We start from the raw sequence: 21,618 nt of genomic DNA on the forward strand, positions 1-21,618 counted from the left end.
ATAAAATGATTAAATTCAAATAAATTATGAAACTAAGTATTACGTGTTGAAATTAACCTATGTAGATTATTAATTAATCTAGGGCAAAACATATCATAATTGTTTGAAAATGTTATGAATTTTTCTAAACATCAGTAATCTCAAGCATACCAAAAATTATCTACAAAAATAATTAGACTGATAAATCTACATTTTGTGCATTACTAGTATGCTTCTCATTCTTGGTAGGATGGCAAAAGTGTTCATCCATATATTTACCATGTTTTTATATTATCATGATGATATGTAGAAGCTATAAAGCCAAAGGTTGTTTGTACCTTAAAGAATACATTTCTCTGCTCCCTGATAGGAAAAAAGGAGAGAATAATGAAATAGGTAGCAAGCATACTTGTTTATTTAAACAAAAGAGAGAACAAAGAATGTCGGAGGAAGATAGTTCCTGTGTCTCACACATCAGCCTAGGGGTGCTTGAGACCAACAAACAAAAAAGTGAAAGAAATGTAAGCCCTGAAACATGTTACCTTAGGATTAATTTTCATATAATACCAGCAATTCTTATTTTAAACAGTTTTATCATTCTAAAATATATGGTTCCAGTATTTGAGAAACCAGATTTGGCGAATAACCCAACACTTATGTGCCCGCAGTAGGAATAAATGTTGATGTCTTTAAAACAATCTTGAAGCTGCGTTTGTGGCCTGTTTTACATCATCATTAAACACTAGAGTTTATATAAAGTTTTTATGTTTCTACCTCTGTTAGGTTGCTCATAGAAGTTGAATAATTACTAGGTTTCCTGATGACTGAAATATTACTTAATGCTACTTATTTACTTTTAAATTTTAACTAATAAAATGCATGTTTAAATTAAATGTTTTGAAGTGTGTAAGGATGTGTAATTATATACATTTACCTTGCCTGGCATATTTATCATACATTGAAAAAATCAACAAGATTTGCTTATATATTCTTTGAAATGGAAAAAAGTTTCATCATTCAACAATTTTATTTATTTAATGCAAATATACTTACAGAAACATTCACAGTGATTTCTTTTCTTTATTCATACTACTTTTTACACTCAAAATGAATTCCTTTGGTATTTTAATTAATGTTTCTTCAATAATCCTAAAGTATCTGATTAAAAGTAAGCCCAAACTTCAAAAATGTGAATCTTTTCACTTGTTTGTTTTCTGACAACCTCATACATATGCAAAGTTCCTTTAAATCATGCTGACCCTATATCCTGTTTAATCTGCCTCCCACCCATCAGTCTCCTCTCTAGTTTCCTATGTGGGTCTCTTTGTTTTGTTTTATTTTGTTTTGTAATTGAATTTAACTAGGGACATCTGTGAGTACATGGCTCTGCTTCAGAATCCTCAGAACCTGGTGGGCTCACAAGGGGAGAGTCAGGTAAAAACACTGTTTCTCTCAAAACTACATGTATCTGTTAGTTCAGTAGCTAGGGAAAAGGTCTTATGAGCCTCTTCCACATCTATTCCTGGGTCCAATAATGATGGGGCCAGTTTTATTCAGGCCTAATGGGCTCCACCTCAACTACGGAGTGATCGTGATTACAATTATATAATGTCCAGAAGACAGCATTCTGTAGCTCTTTTCCCTGTTTTCTGCCTCTGAAATTCTTTCCCCACCCTTGTGATACCTCTATGAGTTATAGAAGGAGGTGACATAAATATTCTGTTTATGGTGTAGCCCTCAGCAGTAGCCTGGAACCTTTAAGCATTTTTATTCCTTGATAACATTCTCAAAATTAATAATTATCTTCTGTGTATGAAAAGAAGATTAAACAATTTGTGTTTCTGTAATTTTTAAATTGTAGAGTGTAAAGATGGTAGAGCGCAAGTGTAATTAAAATGAATTTTACAATGTATGAAGTGTATATTAGTTCAAAAGAATATTTAAAATGTTAGACTACATGTCATGTCTGCTATTATTTCAATATCTTTACTTTTAGCTATATAATAACTACATAACATTAAAACTATGTTCAGAAAAAGATGAGGTAAAGCTAAAGCTATAAACCATACACAAACACTAGAGAGATCACTCATTGGTTAAGAGTATGTGCTGCACTTTTAGATGACTCAAATTTTATTCTCAACACCCATATGTGGCAGCAAGCAAGTACCTGAAACACAGATCTTTTTTTCTTTTTGGTTCTTCTTTTCGGAGCTGGGGACCGAACCCAGGGCCTTGTGCTTCCTAGGCAAGCGCTCTACCACTGAGCTAAATCCCCATCCCCATTAATAAGATCTTATTCCTCTAGCTTTAGTCATCACAAACACACTTACATTTTTTAAAAATCTTTAAATAGATAAGCACACATAACTTCAATAGATTTATAATAGTCATCAAGTCCACCATTTTCTCTCTAGCACTTTATTAGTTCACCCTATCCCACCTAAAACTTTACATAGCTAGTTCCCTCTCTAACTTCCTCCATATGAAGAGTTAAATAAGAAAGAACTTGTAGGAAGGCTTTAAGGGGAGATATGGAGCAAGGTTAATGCATAAGGAGAAGGTAAGAAGAGGGACAAAGAACATAAGGATCTGTGACAAAACCTCACATCTGATATTGATATAAAATTATATATACACACATACACACACAAACACACACATATGTATGTATGTATGTATTCTTCACTTAATTTCTTTCTTTATTTATAAAAATGATATGTATTCTCTGTCATTCTCTAATCTTTCCAAAGTATGTACACCGACTGATTTATGACATGACAAGGCTAGTACATGAAGTAACTGATCGATGACAGATCTGGTGTATTTGTGAAAACCTAGCCTGATCTTAGAACTTGTGTAGTTTTCTTCTTTCTAAATGTAAGACAACATATGAGAAGTACAATTTTATGTGCGTCTGTCGCTGTTGTCACACTAGAAATGAAAGATTACCAAGGGTGGCACCTATGGCAATTTTTCACTTTCTCAATTGCAGAAAAATGACCTGCCACAGTCTAGGTGTTCAATAAATATTTGCCAAGTGAATAGATGGCATTATGGCGGAGCCCTACCACACAATACTTCACTGTCTGAGAGACATTCTTAGTGATTTCCACTTGTGTGATGCTGTGGAATACCTCCAGCCTCCTCGGTGAGCATATAGACCCAGTCCAGGAAAGCCCTCTGACTTGTACTTTCATTTCCTGTAAATTCAGTTAACTAGCCACCTAAAGATCAAAAGTTATTAAATGTAAAAATATGGCAATATACAATCTATACATTTTTAAATCCAGCCCACTTTTAAGTAACAGGATAAAATGGCCTTTCAGTCAACCATGCTTTAGTTGTGTACTCTGCCAGTTGTCAAATAGTCATGTATATTATCTGTGGCAAATATACTTAACATTTTAGTGTTCATGTAAGACTGACAAAAGGCAAATTTCCTTCACAATGTCTCTGCTGTTCACCATACTCACACTCATTATGAGGCACTGTAATAGCCAACTTTGCATAGTGATGGGCATATAACAAGAAGATGGTTAGAGACACAGAGAACACCCACTATTTCAATTGTCAAACATTAATATTATTATAACTTGTAGTATTTTTCATAGGTCATTTATATTTATGTTTTTATAAATATACTTTATACTGCTACTTATATTTATGTGTTTTATGGTGACCAGTGATATACAATAGCCAGTTAATGGCTCTTCTCTGGGGTCTCCCTCTTTCTGTAGTTATTAATTAACTTGTCTTTTCATTCCATGGGCTTCATGGAGTCTCATGAGATTTCCCCAACTCACCTTCCATAGTAGGAGGTCAACTAGTGCTGTCATATGCAGGCGCTGATTGGTAGTAAAAACGTGCTATATGTACACAATGAAATTCTATTCACCAATAAAAAATGAAATATGCAAACAAATGAATTGAAGTAAAAAATACATTATGCACAATGCAATAACTCAGACTTTCTTATTTATGTTTATGAGCTCTGAAATTTTAGATGGTAGCATATGCCATGTATTTACCCCTGAAATAAGGGAAGTGAAATAGGACCATTCAAGGAAACTCCAGAGACAATTTACATAGAACCAAGGTGCTAAGAAGGGAGAAATGGTCAAATAGGGATTCTTATTGAGGAAGTGAACAAAGGACAGAAAGAATATCAACATATTGAAAAATACAGGGATCATGATTTTCTACTTATCAAACTTTGTTTTCTTGCTATTTTATTGGAATTTATTTTATGGCAAAAATGAAATTGCAAGGAATCTTCTACCAGGAAAAATAACATTTTGTGGATTATAACAGAAAAGTGGTGAAAACCATCTAAAAACCATCTACTAAGAAATCAGTTAAAAAAAAATTAGAACTCAGTAAATACATTGCAATGCACCCATAAAATAGTAAAGATTCCAATAACTACATTGACATTTTTCTTTTATAATATTACATTTGTCGAGACTGAAAGTATTCGTACATAAAATCATAATTAAGCAACTGAAATTTATAATTAAAATATGTGCTTTTACTTATATTGCTTTAAAGATCAAAATTATAGGAACATTTAATGTCATATATGACATTTCTTCCATTTGTGAACATATGTGTTGAGAAGATTCAAATGTTTTATTCATTTATGCAAGACATATATATATATATATTAAGTATCCTCAGAAATTGGATCAAAATATGCTAGTAACATTTTTCTGTAAAGAATTATGATACTTTAACATTAAAAACATAAAATTTTACCACATTTGCTTCACTGTGGTAGACTTAACTGATGAATAAATTCAGTATTGACAGATTAAAAATACCAGCAAAGAGTGAGAATAGATTTAAACAAGTATGCTGTGAGCTACTCGATAGGACAAAAGCAATGTTGAAATTTAACATTCTTTAGGTGTAATTTAACTAGAATCAGGTTAAAAGCATTCTCGAAGAGAATGGAACAAAATAGATGCATTTTAATGATAAATGAATCTCATGAACTAGGTTTTATAATGAAGAGAGTTATTTTCATTTATGTTTTACTTTGCCTGATTTGCTGCATTTCAGACAACCTCATGCCTTGTAGCTCAGATTGTCCTTGAAGTTGGAATGTCATGCAGGCTTACCACTAATTCAGATTCCTATTGTCACAGCTCCCTCAGCAATGGTTTTCTTGCCATGAACAGCCACACCCAACTTACTTGTTATAAGCTATTATAGTGTACAGTTTTGACTCTCTGTGAGTGATGGAGGAATTAAAATGATACACTCCAAATGTCATCATTCAAGATGCATAAGTTAAACATTATAAAGTTTAGTTTGCCTGGTCTAAAGTAAAAGATATTGTTGAAAAGTAGTATCTTCATTCTCAAAGGACAGTATGTGACTTGCACACAATTTTACTAATGAAAATAATTATAAATATAGTAAATGCTTGGAAAACAAGCATTTGCTTTTTGTATGATGTACTGAGGCATGTAGAATTTACAAAATCTAACATGGGGAAGGATCATGAAATTATGTCATTCATGTCTCTGGTTTACATCAATCTTCATTTAATTCATTTATTGAATAAGGAATAAAGGACATTATCAAAAAGGAATAAAGACACATTATCATATGTTCACTTACTGACATTTTTTCCTATAAGTCCTGATTGTAATTCATTCTTCCTGTTTTATAACCAAATTCTATTACCCACAAGACTCTGTAATTCTTTTCTATTTTAACTTCTTAGAATTCCTGTGCATGACTTTCTCTTATAGGAACACTAAAGAAAGCAATCACCTGCTGATTTAATGTCATCATTCAACTTTTCTTCATGATTCTTCACCTGCAACAAATAAAATCATGCTGCAACATCGCTTTTTGAATATGCTATCCCTGAAGGGATTAATAAAAAGCAATGGTGGCACAACCGTTTCCTAGGGAATGGTGAAGGTCAGGAAGCCAACACGAAATAAGAGCAAAGCTGAGCCAGATGCTGCAATCCTTGACCTGATGACCTTTACTTTCTTTTTGAGTCTCTTGGGGTCTATTAACACAATGATTCACCCATGCCTCCTCTAACAAAACTGTTACTGTATTCCCCTGAGAAAGCATTGAAGTTACTACCCACTGCTGTAAAAGAAGTAACTTAGCTGACCCTAATTGGGAATCGTCTCTGTGCCTAGGAGATTGTTATCTATTCCTAAAAAAATTCATGAAACAAAATAGCTGGAACTCAGAGGAGGGTGACAAGGTTCAGTACTGGAGAAACGACAGCATTTCAGGGCACAGAACTCCTTTCACACTACATTTAGACTTTCTTAGAACTAAATCACCCTACAAGATACTAAGTAAGGGCTGAGCAAAAGAAATCTAGGAGGACTAGGACCATATAATAACAATGTATAGGTGGAGCAAGAAAGATGTAAAGAATGTAAGAAGAATAAGACACCAGGATTTGCCATCCTTGGAGAGATTGGTTTACACCAGGTTGCTGTAATATTAATTTAGAAACAAAAACTTCTTTTATTAAACATATTCCTATAAGATTATAAATACAAATAACAGCTACAATGAGTCATGTCTAATTTCTCAGGCTTACGGAAATTTGCAAGTGATCTGATTGATCACTGAAAGTTATTAGTATCAGGCTTACCGCAGGGTGATTTGCCTGTACAAACTAGGATTCTATCAATTTTCTATCTAAGCGTCTAAAAACTCAAAGTGCTCTTAGCTAGAGAATAGATTGATATATGTTTAAGCTAAAATGATTTGTAGAATTTTAGGACTAAGGATATGTTGTTGATGATGATAAAAATCTTTCTACCTGTGCTTAAACTGTAAGTCTGGGCATACTAGAAAGTATGCCAGGACAAAATGATATAATCGCTAGTCAGAGTTGCAAAGTAACTCAGGCTTGGTGTCTGACTCAACCACCCCATCACAATTGGTTATCAGAAGGACAGTCTGATATATAGGTAGCCTTATTATAGCATTTCAATGACTTGATTAATTAGGCCTGTATATGTTGAATTTATAATAATCATCTTCAAATAGTTCATTTGATTTAGACAAATATAAAAACATTAAAGAACAGATAGTAGACAAAGCATGCTCTTATAAGATTCATAGACTGAAAAAAATGTCTTGCTTAAAAATAGTTGTGAAACCAGTTTAATACAATGTTGAATATTGTGACTAAACTTTTAGATTTCTTTTTAATTGGTAAGTTTTGAGGCTTTCCATAGTCATTATGATGTGGTAATGTTGTTTAATAGCACTGTTTTATTATTTTATATTTGGGATAATTGATGAATAGGAATCAAATAACATCTGATTTGAAACAATTTAACTATATAACATGCCTGGGTGATTGAGGGACAAAATAGCAAGGTACAATTTTGTAATTTAAGTATAATTATTTCTTAGATGATTAAAAATTGTCTTGAAATTTTTTAGGGGATAATTATTGTCACGTGTCATTATTGTGTTAAAAATAAGGTTGATAACAAAGGATTAGGAACAGGAGACATGGGCATAGGTAATTGTTGGCTAAAATCATGACTATTTAAAATTATTATTTTATGATTGAGAAAATTAACAGTGGATCTAGGACACAAGGAGTTCATACCTAAAATAGAACATACAGAAAAATTATACATGAAACAGAAATTGATTAAAATTTACATTTAGTCTTTGAAATGATCATATGTAGGAAATGACTCTCATATATTCCAACAAAGAAAGCCAACATAGTTTATATTGATTTCAAAAAATTCCAACAGTGACAACAAGTAAGTTGCTTCTCTTTTGAATGCTGGAAGGAATAAATCCAAATTATTCATGGCTATATTAGAGATAAAAAGTTCACAAAGGAAATTACATGATTATACATTTAACATTTCTATATTGTTTTATGCTGAGTAATACACAAATTAGATTTGACAATGTTTAGTTAATTTTTCCTTATTGTAGATCAAACACAATTTTTCTCTACCATGGTTTTGGGGTGGTCCATAATTTATTTTTCACTATTTGTCAATAACACATAAAAATTCAAGTATATTCCAGACAACACATAAATAGCAGATGTGGTTTTTTCCTCTGAGAGTTTAGAGATATGGATCAAATATATTATCTCAATGTAAGAGAAGACACAGACATACAGACTCAACCAAATTATCTTTAAATAAAGCATTCTTAGGAAGACATATCTGAACCCAAAGGTACCTTTATTGCCAAATAAAGATATGGCTTAAAGGAAACATATTTTTGGTAGGGAGCATAAGCTCCATGTGAGAAATTAAATACAGATTAATTACAAAAAATTTGGACTGAGTGAATGATATCACAAAGTATTAGAGGATGTGCCCGGTGATAGAGTATGCATAGAACTGACTCTACCATGTCTGTAGTGGTAATGCTTACTAAATAAGTGAGGTTCATATTAAGCTAAACAAACATATTAGATAATTTCTATACATTTTTAGATAAAAATTTATTCATTTTTTAAAAAATGGAATATGAAAGTCAGTCTCTTATGTAGTAATGTTCAGGAGGCTACACTAACATCTGTAATGTTATTACAGGTCCCAGTATTTCTTTGTTTATTGATATTTTTTATTTACATTTGAAATGTTATTCCCTTTCCCAGCTTCCCAGATATAAGCCCCCTATTCCATCCTCCTCCCCTTCTTCTATAAGGTTGTTCACCACCCCAACGACCCCCCCTTCACGTCCCCCAACATTCACCACATTGGCGGTTTCAGCCTTGGCAGGACCAAGGACTTCTCCTTCCATTGGTGCCCAACAAGGCCATGCTCTGCTACATATGTAGCTGGAGCAAAGGGTCAGTCCATGTGTATGTAGTCTTTCGGTAGTGGTTTAATCCCTGGGAGCTCTGGTTATTTGGTATCTTTGTTCTTATGGAGTTGCAAGCCCCTTCAGCTCTTTCAATCCTTTCTCTAATTCCTCCAATGGGGATCCCACTCTCAGTTCAATGGCTCCCGATATTTCTATAAATACAATATTTAAAAAGGATTGGGAAAGAAAGAAAATGGAAAAAAAATTTGATGTCTTCTAACTTTTAGTCCTATAACATTATTTCTTTCCTATGGAAAAGAAAAAAAGATTTACATACCATATCTCTATCATATATTATCAGGTTTTTTTTCACAATGATGATCTGTTGCTATGTATTATTTTTTTCTTTTCTTTTATTGCATATTTTCTCTATTTATAATTCAAATGTTATCCCCTTTCCTGTTTTCCCCTCTGGAAACTTACTATCTCATTCCCTCTAACCCTGATTCTATGAGGGTGCTCCCCTACCCACCTACCCACTCCCTTCCCCAACCTCCCCACCTGGCATTCCCCTACACTGGGGCATGCAGCCTTCAGAGGACCAAGAGCCTCCTCTCCTCCCATTGATGCCAGACAAGAGTATTCTCTGCTATGCATATGCAGATGGAGCCATCAGTCACTCCTTGTGTATGTACTCTTTGGTTGATGGTTTTGTCCTTGGGAGCTATAGGGGTGGGTGGGCAGTGGGGGATCTGGTTGGTTGATAATGTTGTTCTTCTTATGGGGTTGCAAATTCCTTCAGCTCCTTCAGTCCTTTCTCTAACTCCTCCATTGGAGTCCCGTTCTAAGTCCAGTGGTTGGCTGTGAGCATCCCCCCTCTGTATTTGTCAGTCTCTTGCAGAGCCCCTCAGAAAACAGCTATTTCAGGTTCCTGTCAGCAAGCACTTCTTGGCATCTGCAATATTTTCTGTGTTTGGTAACTGTATATGGGATGGCTCTCCAGGTGGGGCAGTCTCTGGATAGCCGTTACTTCAGTCTCTGTTCCACACTTTGTCTCTGTTTTTCCTCCTGTATTTTGTTCTCCCTTCTATGTGTTATAATGCTACGTTCTCTATCACTAATTGTAATTGCCTCAAAAGGAGTGAGTTCTCATGTAAGCCAACTTTTGTTGTGCAAAACTTGATTCTTAATTTAAAACTACTGGTTAATAAAGATTCCGACAGCTTGTAGCTGGGTAGAAGAGAGTTAGGAAGAGCTTGGGCACCTGGGCTTGGGGGTCTGAGAAGAAATCATGAGGAGGAGAGGAGAAAGGACAAAGGAGAGCACACCTTGGGGGTAGTTGGAATCTGATAGCATAGCCTGTTGGCATAGGAGTGGCCAAGAAAAGTCTTATGAAGGAAATCATTTAATTGGGGCTTGCTTACAGTTTCAGAGGTTTAGTTCACCATCATGATAACAGAGAGCACAGTGGCAAGCAGGCAGACATGGTGACTGAGATTAAGAGTTCTAAATATAGATTCACAGGTGGCAGCAGCAGCAGCAGCAGAGAGGAAGGCAGTGGGAAGGGAGGGAGGGAGGGAGGGAGGGAGGGAGGGAGGGAGGGAGGGAGGGAGGGAGGGAGGGAGGGAAACTAGACTAGCCAGACTAGACTAGGCCAGACCTGTCTGGGACTTCCAATACCTCAAGACCCATTTCTAGTGACATTCTTCCTCCAACCAGGCCACACCTCCCAAACATTTCAAATACTTTCACTTTCTATGAAATACCACACCCTACTCTTGTGACTCTTATAATCTCTCCATCCTATTTTCCACAAGGCTCTATCAGCCTTTATAGGAAGGAGTGTGCTATAGAACGTGCATCTGAGGCTAAGAATTCCATAATACCTTATTGTCTACTGAAAGGAGAATTATACGAATTCTAGGTTTAGAAATATAAAATTAAAAGAGTAAGCCCCAAAAGCCACAAACTCAGGGCTAAGCCCTGCCGCCAGGAATAGCAGGCCATAAAGATAAAGAAAAGGAATGCAGGAACCAGCCTGAGTTAATGGGACTGATTCATGGGACGTCTGGCAGAAAGACATCTCCCCCCAGCTCACTCAGAGCCATCCTCCAGACCCTGATAAGCCCCTGACTTCTAACATGTACTCTTTCTGCTTTGTTCTCACTGCTATGTTTGAATGAGCCAATTGTATGTAACCACGACAAAAACCCCTAGCCTTCTCTATATAACCCTCTGACTTTTGAGTTTCGGGGCCGACACCTCTGTCTCCTGCGTGGGATATGTGTCGGCCCAGAGATCTCTGTAATAGGTCTGAAAAGACCTCCGGAGAGGACCTTTCCCTCAGGAGGAGACCCCCAAGCGCCCAATGACCGAGCCGAGGCCACTCGGATGCAATCATCAAGAGGGTTTATTGGAAAACACAGGTACCTGCGGGCACACAGTCTCTTCGGAGGACTTGCGCGCCCAGCAGCTCCAGCATGGGGCTTTTATAGGGTTTGGGGAAGCAGAAGCGGGCGTACAGAAGCAGATGCATAGTTACGGGGATTGGTGGATTTAAACGAAGCATATAGACATGTTCACATATGATTGGTTATTTCACAAGATGAGGTAATAAGGTATAGCTACACACATTGGCAGGTTTGAATCATATTCGAATGAGGTTGTAACATGGTAAGAGTACGTGCGGGCTGGGACGTCCTGAATGTCGGGGGGGGAGGGGGCTAGGGACTTATCCCTTCCTGCCAGATCCGGTACTCCTAGTCTGTTCTGTATTCCTTTCCTTTTATGGTCTGTTAGTTTTAACGGTGACTCGGCCCTAGGTATCTGGGCGTGCCTGGGCTTGTTCAAGCCTGTTGCAACTCTGAGTTAAGACTCATGGGGTGGGTCTTTCATTTTCCCCCATTTTCTTTTAGACTTGAGTAAAATCCTTTACTCAAATCGAATTCTAAGGAATCTCTTCCTGTTGTCTTACCCTCTGGTATTGTTGGGTGAGAACAAGCGTCTGAATGACTGAGAGTCTGTTCTTTATGAACTGCATCCATCTGTTTAGAATGCAGGGGCCAAAGAAGAGGATTAGGAGGAGGATGATTAAGGGTCCCATCAAGGTGGACACCAGGGTAGCAAACCAAGGGGATCGGTTAAACCACCCCTCGAACCAGCCTTGTTGGGAATCAAACAGCTTCTGTCTCTGGGCCAAACGTTCTCGGAGCTTAGCCATGTTATCTCTCACTAATCCTGTATGGTCTGCATAGAAACAACATTCTTCTTTTAGAGCAGCACATAGCCCTCCTTCGCGAAGGAACAGCATGTCTAGCCCTCTCCTATTTTGTAAGACTACTTCAGACAAAGATGTTAAGGACTTTTCTAATGCACTCACGGATTCCTCGATAGCTTTTAGATCTGCATTCATGGCTGCTTGTAGCTGACGAAAGTGACCCGTCTCGATGAGGGCGGTGGTCCCCGTCCCTATACCTGCAGCTATTCCTCCTAAGGTGATTCCTCCCAAGAGTAGAGCTAGGGTCATGGTGATGGGTTCTCGCCTGAATCGAGTCAGCCTCTCAAAATGTGAGTATATGTACTCGGGCCCATGGTAGGTGACCTTAGGCCAAATTTCTACCAGTACACAGTAGTCTGAGGATCTGCGGAGGATTGCGGCGGAGATACAAGGTGTCGATCCAGTGTTACAGGCCCAATAGGTGTCTGTAGGAGCTGCTAGGTAGTAGCTTCCAGTGGGGATCCTCTCGGTGATAGCGCAGAGGACCTGGTGAGTGGGGGGTATGGTCCCTATACAGAGTCCCTGTCCTGAGACTTCCGGCAACGTCAGCCTATGGCTAGGGAGGGTTGTGCAGCTGGCCGGGGCCGTAGTCTGATTAGTATAATTCCCCATGACTGCCACACCCTCATAATAGGGCGGGCTAGAGACCAGGCACAGCCAGCATTCTTGGGTCTTGTCAGGTTCTGAATAATTGAGTGCCAAGTATGCCCCGGTCACTAAGTTGATTAGCCGGTCTCCCGTTCCTAGCAGCTGAGGGGCCGGTGTGGAAGGGTCCCTAGTCGGGGAGGGAGTTGTCAAGATATCCCCGGAGTTCTGAGTGGTGTTTAGCCATAGTGGGGGTCCGACCGGGGGCAGTGCCGGTGCTGGTCGGGAAGGGGGCTTTTGATCCATGAGGACTGGGTTTGGACCAATCTCTTGTGTGACCCGTTCTCTCACCAGTTGGAGGGAGAACAGGAGTCCTGGGTTAGTTTGGCCAGGGGTATACAACCGTATCCCCCACCTACGCCCCACCTTCCAATCTATGTTTTTACCTTGATCTGTGAATTCTATTGTAATTCGAGATTCGCCTGGAGTCTCAGGGGAGAAGGCCACTAAGTCCCCCTTCTTGGTCCCCCACCATCCTCGAGTGTAAGTCTCACACCCCCACTTAGCGCAGTAGAAGGTCTCAGGACCTCCGCACTCCCGTGTCCTCTTACCTCCGGGACAAGTATACCAATCAGAGTGTCTGCAGGGTGGGTATGAGTTGTGGGGAGTCCGCTCAGTATGCTCCCAGGAGTCCTTAGCCAGTTGACAAAGGTCGAAAGTCAAAGGGGGCCACCAGGTTCCTTCAGCATGCTTACCATTAGCTAGGACTTGAGACCAGCCCGTCTCTAAATTAGTTATTATCCAGGACATATTATATACCTGGTGGGGGCTAGCCCCCAGACTCGCCCCACCCCTAGTCCATAAGACAGTTAAGAGCAACAACGTGAAAATCTTAGCTTTAGGGGGTTTTGAGTGCGTTGAGCCTTCCATGTCTGGGGCGCGATGTTGTGATCTGCCGTTTCCTCAGGTCGGGCTGCCTTGGCATGAGATGCGTGGATCCAAGCCGCAATTCCGTCTACCTTCAAGGCTGTCGGGGTAGTCAGGAGAACTGTATAGGGTCCTTTCCACCGAGGCTCGAGATTCTTGGTCTGATGTCTGCGCACCCACACGGTGTCTCCGATCTGGAACGGGTGCGGCACCGTCGGTTGTTCAAGCCTGTCTTGGTAGGCCGCGGCTAGAGGTTTCCAGATGTCTCTCTGCACGATTTGTAGGGCCTGAAGATGTGCTGCCAAGGAAGGGCTATTAGCGAATTCAGCGATGTTTAAATCAAAGAAATTGATAAATGGGGGTGGGGTCCCGTATACTATTTCAAAGGGAGTCAGGCCATGGGAGCCTGGTGTATTCCAGGCCCGGTATAGGACTAGGGGTAGTAGGGACACCCAATCCTTTGAGCCAGTTGCAAGCGTTAATTTAGATAAAGTCTCCTTAATTGTTCTATTCATGCGCTCTACCTGTCCTGAACTTTGGGGTCTATAAGCACAATGTAACTTCCAATCAATCCCCAATAACTTGGCCACCAACTGACTTACCTGGGAGACGAAAGCGGGCCCGTTATCTGACCCCAATACTTGGGGAATTCCATACCTGGGGAAGATTTCTTCGAGGAGCTTCTTGGTCACCACCTTGGCCGTTTCATGTTTCGTGGGGAAAGCCTCTACCCATCCGGAGAAGGTATCTATGAACACTAAGAGGTATTTGTGTCCGTACATACCAGGCTTGATTTCAGTGAAGTCAATTTCCCAGTGGGTACCAGGCCGATGTCCTCGGGGACGGACTCCTTGTCCAATTTTAGCTTTTCCTGGGTTTACCTGAGCACAGGCCCTGCAGCTTTCAGTCACCTCCCTCAAGGCCTGATCTCGTCCCAGGAGGTAGGTGTCAATCTCTTCTCGTCTTAAGAGGGTCTTCATCTTCTTGAGTCCCAGGTGTGTTAATTTATGTAGGTAGGAGATTAATTCAAAGGTCATCTTTGTAGGCATAACTGTTTTCCCTGTGTAGACCCACCGTTTTAGTTGTGGGCACCAAACGGCCCCCATTTTCTGTAGGAGCTTTGTGTCCTCCGTGGTGTAGAGCCAACCGGTCTGTTCCGGCTGTGGAGACGTGGGTTGATCTTGGTCTTTTAAGGACAGAACTTGGGTGCCCATGGCGGCCTCACGCGCTGAGACATCAGCTAGCCGATTTCCCCGTGCCTCGGGGCTGTGTCCCTTCTGATGCCCTGGGCAATGTATAATGCTCAGTCTTTTTGGTAGGAACAGAGCTGCCAGGAGGGCCAGAATTTCAGTCTTGTTCTTAATGTCCTTACCCTCAGATGTGAGCAGCCCTCTTCTCCGGTAGATCTCTCCATGGATGTGTGCTGTAGCAAAGGCGTAGCGGCTGTCTGTATATACATTCAGCCTCTTACCTTCTGCCATTTTGTGCGCCTGGGTTAAGGCAATGAGTTCAGCCCGCTGTGCGGAGGTACCAACAGGCAAGGCGCTTGCCCAGATCACTTTGTCCTCCGTAGTGACCGTGGCTCCAGCTTTCTGTTCCCCGTTCACCAAGTAGCTGCTACCATCGGTATACCACGTATGGTCAGCATCCTGGAGAGGTCGGTCCGATAGGTCTGGTCTGGTTCCATGTACTTCTGCAAGGATCTGCAGACAGTCGTGCTGTTCTGCCTCCTCTGGCAAAGGAAGCAGAGTGGCTGGGTTGAGAGCGACCACGGGCCCAAACTGGACCCGTTCCGCATCCAGTAGCAAGGCTTGGTAGTGGGTCATGCGGGAATTGGAGAGCCAGCGGTCAGGGGGCTGTTTTATCAAAGCCTCCACTGCATGGGGTGCCAGGATGGTGAGTGGCTGCCCCAAGGTCAACTTCCCAGCGTCTTTAGTTAGGACGGCAATGGCTGCCACCATTCTCAGGCATGGTGGCCAACCGGAGGCCACAGGGTCTAATTTCTTAGACAGGTAGGCTACCGGGCGCTTCCAGGGTCCCAGTCTTTGTGTTAGGACCCCCTTAGCATACCCTTGCTTCTCATCCACAAATAGTTCAAAGGGCTTGGTGATGTCTGGGAGACCCAAGGCAGGGGAGGACAGCAAGGCCCGTTTAATGTTATCAAATGCCTCCTGTTGTTCTGCCCCCCACTGGAAGAGCACCCCCTGTTTAGTGAGAGGGTACAAGGGGGCTGCCATCTCGGCAAACCCAGGAATCCAGAGGCGGCAGAATCCCACCGTTCTTAGGAATTCCCGTAGCTGTCGGCCATTTCTTGGGGCTGGGATGTTGGCCACGGTCTGTTTCCTAGCCGGAGTCAGCCATCGCTGTCCGTCCCTTAGTTGATAGCCTAAATAAGTAACCTGGGTCTGGCAAATTTGAGCCTTTCTGGCAGAAGCTCGATAGCCCAATCGCCCCAAAGTCTGCAAGAGGGATTCTGTTCCCTGGTGGCATGCTGTCTCAGAAGTGGCCCCTAGAAGAAGGTCATCAACAAACTGAAGAAGTATAAGAGTGGGATGCTGGACTCGAAAGTCAGCCAAGTCCCGGTGTAAGGCCTCATCAAAGAGCGTTGGGCTGTTTTTGAAACCCTGTGGTAACCTTGTCCAAGTCAACTGTCCCGAAAGCCCCATTTCAGAGTCTTTCCACTCAAAAGCAAATAAGGGCTGGCTTTCTGGGCTCAGCCGGAGGCAGAAGAAAGCATCCTTCAGATCTAAGACCGTATACCAAGTATGGGTGGGAGGCAGGGTGCTGAGTAGGTTATAAGGGTTTGGGACAGTTGGATGAATATCTTCTACTCTTTTGTTGACCTCTCTCAAATCTTGTACTGGCCTATAGTCTCCAGTGCCGGGCTTCTTAACAGGTAGCAGAGGCGTATTCCAGGGTGACCGGCAAGGGACTAGGATGCCTTGGTCTAAGAGCCTCCTGATATGTGGCTTTATGCCCTGATAAGCTTCCCATGACATGGGGTACTGTTTAATGGAGACAGGAGTCGCGGTGGCCTTTAACTGGATAATTAGGGGAGGCTGTTGGAGCGCCAACCCCATCCCGCCAGTCTCCGCCCAGGCCAGTGGGAATTTCGTGACCCAAGAGTCTATTTCTGGAGATTTTGGCTTGTCCTGTTCTGGTTCATATAATCTATATTCATCTTCTAACTGAAGGGTTAAAATCTGAAGAGGAATACCGCGGGGCCCGGTTACTCGGGTCCCTCCTTCTTCAAAATGGATCTGAGCTTTTAATTTGGTAAGCAAGTCACGGCCCAGCAGAGGGTATGGGCAGTCCGGAACATGTAAGAAGGAATGGGTCACCTTACCAGTAGCCAGCTGAACCCGTCGATCTGTAGTCCAACGGTATCTCTTGCTGCCAGTGGCTCCTTGTACCAGGCCGTCCGGTCGCTGAGTTGTCCAGGGGCCTGGGTGAGGACTGAGTGCTGGGCTCCTGTGTCCACCAGAAAGGTGACTGGCTGCCCCCCAACTTCAAGAGTTATCCTGGGCTCAGGGGGGGGCTCCTGGCCCTGACCTCCCTAATCTTTATCTAGGGCCAAGAGGGAGGTCTGTGGGCGGGGTCTTCGGAGCCCGCTGGGTTTCTTAGGGCAATCTCTGGCCCAGTGTCCTCTTTCTTTGCAATACGCACATTGATCCTTATCTAGCTTTGGCCCCTTTCGAACTCCCACCCTCTCTCCCCTTTTTTCTTGACCCTGAACTACGGCGGCCAAGATTCGACTCAACTCTCTGCTTCTTTTTCGGTCTCTCTCATCCTTTTCTCTACGTACTCTATCTTCCTTTTCTTCTTGTGTCTCTCTCTTGTTATAAATTCTTTCTGCCTCCTTAAGTAAATCCTGCAGTGTATACCCTTGTAAATTTTCTAGTCTCTGTAGCTTGGCCCTGATGGTGCTGCCTGCCAGATGAAGGACATGGAGACATTTGTCATTTGTCCTGGATCATCTGGATCATAAGGGGTATACATGCGATAAGCTTCCTTAAGTCTCTCTAGGAAGGCTGAGGGAGTCTCCGCAGCCTCTTGTACCACTTGTTTCACCTGAGCCAAATTGGTGGAGCGTCGTGCCGCCCCTTGGAGACCCGCTAGGAGCAACTGGCGATAAAGGCGTAGGTGTCTCCTACCTTCAGCCGTGGTGAAATCCCAATCAGGTCTCGTAAGTGGGAATGCGTCATCGATCTCTTCCAGGAGCAAGGTGGGGCGTCCATTGTCCCCCAAAACATGTTTCCTGGCCTCTAAGAGCACTCTCTGCTTCTCCTCAGAGGTCAGGAGGGCCTGTAAAAGTTGCTGTATATCATCCCAAGTGGGCTGATGGGTAAGCAAGACAGATTCTATCAGGTTGGTGAGAGCCACCGGATCCTTAGAAAAGGGGGGGTTGTGTTGTTTCCAGTTATATATGTCGGCCGCTGAGAACGGCCAGTATTGCATCTGGCCGCCAGCCCCTTGTCTAAGCGGAAAGGCCTGGGAGGTGGAGTCTGGCGCCACCTCGCGTCGTCCCCGAAGTCTTCCAGCCACAGGGGAAGGGGCCGCCTCGAGTCGAGGTCTAGCAGGCGGCTCCACTTCCTCTTCTCTTGGCGGGGCTGTAGGTACAGGGTACGGAGGAGGTTCTTCCAACAGGAGATCTATAAGGGGGGAATTTGGGTCCTCTGGGAGGACAGGTTTCGGGGGAGGGACTTTGGGAGACTCTTCCTTAGTTAGAGCAGGATAGAGAGAGGAAGAAGCAACCAAAGGGTCAGGTGGGCTCGGGGAAACAGGTTTAGGGGAAACAGGAAGCCAATTCGGGTCCACAAAGGGTTCTGCCCAAGGAGGAGGGCTAAATGCCAAGCTCTCCCAGGTGACAATGTAGGCCACCTGGTCAGGGTGTCCGTACGGCTTCTGGCGGAAAATCAGGTCCTTAACCTGCAAAATAGTGGTCTTGTTAAAAGTGCCGTTCACCGGCCATCCTACATCGTAAGTGGGCCACTCGGACGTGCAGAGGGTCTGCCATTTTCCTTTCTTGATCTCGACCGACTGATCACGTGCTCGGTCTCGGACGTCCTTCCAATGGTCTAGAGTGAGACTCAAGGGGGTTGTTAGCGATTGTCCCATGGTAGCTTCAAAGAAAATTAGGGCACAAATTAGACAGACAAATCCAACGATCAGACAAATAACAGACAGACGCACCGCGCGGCTTCGACGTAAAACCCAAAACAAAGAGTCAGATGGAGGTGCCGAGGGTCCTGGACCCTCTCCTCCAACCAAAACCACGTATCCCTCTGATACGGGCTGAGCCCCAAAGAACCGGGCTCCAGACACCCTTGGAACGTCTTCCAAGGCTGCGGGGGGGAGAAGTCCGAGCTCGTCAGCTCCTTCTCTGACCCGCCCAAACGGAGGCGCTGAGGGTCCTGAACCCTGAGACACCGAAGGCCCTGGGCCTTCTCCTCCGACCAAAACCCAGATCTGAGTCCAAAACTGAGAGGAACTGAACACGCGCACAGGACAAGACAAGACAGGGCAAGACACGACAGATGCCGGCCGGCTTACCTCCCGGTGGGTGGTCGGTGATCTCTGGGCGGAGGATCTCCAGGTCCCGGGCGAGTCCCCAAAATGAAAAGACCTCCGGAGAGGACCTTTCCCTCAGGAGGAGACCCCCAAGCGCCCAATGACCGAGCCGAGGCCACTCGGATGCAATCATCAAGAGGGTTTATTGGAAAACACAGGTACCTGCGGGCACACAGTCTCTTCGGAGGACTTGCGCGCCCAGCAGCTCCAGCATGGGGCTTTTATAGGGTTTGGGGAAGCAGAAGCGGGCGTACAGAAGCAGATGCATAGTTACGGGGATTGGTGGATTTAAACGAAGCATATAGACATGTTCACATATGATTGGTTATTTCACAAGATGAGGTAATAAGGTATAGCTACACACATTGGCAGGTTTGAATCATATTCGAATGAGGTTGTAACATGGTAAGAGTACGTGCGGGCTGGGACGTCCTGAATGTCGGGGGGGAGGGGGCTAGGGACTTATCCCTTCCTGCCAGATCCGGTACTCCTAGTCTGTTCTGTATTCCTTTCCTTTTATGGTCTGTTAGTTTTAACGGTGACTCGGCCCTAGGTATCTGGGCGTGCCTGGGCTTGTTCAAGCCTGTTGCAACTCTGAGTTAAGACTCATGGGGTGGGTCTTTCAGGTTTCCGTAATAAACCTCGCCTTTGCTTATTACATCCAAAATGGTCTCTCTGTGTCTGGGGTCCGCGATTTCCCAAGACTTGAGTAAGGGTCTCTCTGCGTGGGATTTTTCATAATGGGGGCTCGTCCGGGATCTGCGTGACCACCCCAGACTCCGAAGACCCCTTGGAGGTGAGTTAGATGTTTGTCTGAGTGTTTCTGTGTGAGCGGCGCCGCAATTGTCAGTCTGTGTCTGTCTCTGTTTTGGTTCCGCCGTGTGTGTATATATGTGTGTCTCGGTACTGGTGAAGTCTCACTCTGGTCAGTACTTAGAGAGTGGACGTGGAGTCTCACTCTGGTCAGTACTTAGAGAGTGGAAGTGGAATCTCACTTTGGTCAGTGCTTAGAGAGTGGACGTGGAGTCTCACTCTGGTCAGTACTTAGAGAGTGGAAGTGGAATCTCACTCTGGTCAGTGCTTAGAGAGTGGACGTGGAGTCTCACTCTGGTCAGTACTTAGAGAGTGGAAGTGGAATCTCACTCTGGTCAGTGCTTAGAGAGTGGACGTAGAGTCTCACTCTGGTCAGTGCTTAGAGAGTGGAAGTGGAATTCGTGTTAGTGTCTGTTGTCTGTATTCTGTTTCTGTGTTTGGTATCCCAGAAGCAGCTAAGGTTAAGCTGCAGTTTGGGCCAGGTACTGATGGTACCAGGCATCTGTGAAAATTGGTTATAGGATGCTTTGTCTTGGTCTTGTTTGTCTGGTTTGTTTTCTGTGGTATTGTCGAGTGTCTTTTTGGCTTTTGTTTCGTTTTTGAATTTTGGACTGACGACTGTGTTTGAAATCTTGGACTGACGACTGTGTTTGAAATAATGAAACTGTTTGCTTTGTTCGTCAAAGAGTTTTACTTGGTCCTCTTGGTGCTTAAGTTAAAAGTTAAAAATAATTTGCTTGAGAGAAATTGTTTTCTGCCAGGGAGTTTTGTCTTTCTCTCTTGAGCCTCCTCCCCAAGGAGAGATGCCCCTCCCTTTACTCTCCTTGATCAGCCTAGCTGCTGTTAACAGTTGTGTAAACAGACATTAACAAAAAACTTGAGGACAAAACCTCTTGTGAATAAAAAAGTTCCCCAGATTAGGCCTCCGATATGAAACAAATATAGTGAGTAAGAAACTTAATTTTATGGACCCCACTCTAGTGGCGGTGTGTTGGTTGATAGCCAACATTAATTTTTTAAAACATAGTGTTTTATCTGTGCTTGTGCTCGCAGCACACAGTAGGGGGGAGTGAAACTAGCTGCGGAGCTGCTGCAGTGAGCATGGGGACTTCTCAAGTCTCACCCAATTTTTCTGGCTCTTCAGGAGCTGTTTAAAAGGAAAAGGCTTAAGGTAAAAAGAAACGCTATAGAGAGATTCCTTAGTGAATTACTACACCTTGGTTCGCGATCTCTGGGAATCTCATGGTGGACAGCTGAGATAAGCTGGAAAAGGATTTAAATTTTGCTTGGGAGCAAAGAATCTTAAAGGCGGAGTTTCAGCTGGTATGGCACTTAGTGCGTAGCTGCCTAAAAGATCAGAAATGCTGTCAACAGGCTATAAAAAAGGGACAGGCTGTGTTAGAAATGCTACAGAAAGAATGATCTAAAAAGGCTGAGAGTGAGGTGGGGGAGGACTCTAAGGAAAACAAGAACAAGAAAGGAATTTCTGCTTTTAGTGACCAGACCTTCAACTCTTGCTCACAGAAAGAGGGTGCTCATTAGGAGAAGTTCTTTAGGGAGCCTACCTTATCTGCTGGCCCTATTCCAAGAGAGGAGTCAGTCTCCAGCATTAAATTACTTTTCTCGCTGGTCATTATTAGCATGGAGAATGCCTTTGATCCTATCCCCACAGCAGCCAG

General features: G+C 42.9%; 1 protein-coding gene across 2 annotated transcripts; it reads right to left on the reverse strand.

The window, feature by feature from the left end:
* Positions 1–16,975: 16,975 nt before the first annotated feature.
* Positions 16,976–20,536, reverse strand: LOC148005271 (uncharacterized). 2 transcript variants are annotated; one of them, XM_087554949.1, is made up of 2 exons: positions 19,289–20,536; positions 16,976–18,678 (listed from the first exon to the last, which is right to left on the reverse strand). In XM_087554949.1, exons 1-2 carry the CDS (start codon positions 19,425–19,427, stop codon positions 17,453–17,455), a joined length of 1,365 nt encoding a protein of 454 aa, XP_087411075.1. In that variant the 5' UTR covers positions 19,428–20,536; the 3' UTR covers positions 16,976–17,452. The 2 variants fall into 2 exon arrangements, with proteins under 2 accessions (XP_087411075.1, XP_087411074.1); XM_087554948.1 differs by having other exon boundaries at positions 19,109–19,322.
* Between the last annotated feature and the right edge of the window lie 1,082 nt (positions 20,537–21,618).

The sequence above is a fragment of the Rattus norvegicus genome, chromosome 6, assembly GCF_021556685.1.
Source record: "Rattus norvegicus strain SHRSP/BbbUtx chromosome 6, alternate assembly SHRSP_T2T, whole genome shotgun sequence".
NCBI lineage: Eukaryota > Metazoa > Chordata > Mammalia > Rodentia > Muridae > Rattus > Rattus norvegicus.

Coding starts and splice junctions, on each gene's coding strand:
- LOC148005271 (XM_087554948.1), bottom strand. CDS start 19,259: ATGATTGCATCCGAGTGGCCTCGGCTCGGTCATTGGGCGCTTGGGGGT. Junction 18,679..19,108: donor CACCGACCACCCACCGGGAG/GTAAGCCGGCCG, acceptor TTTTCTTTGAAG/CTACCATGGGACAATCGCTA.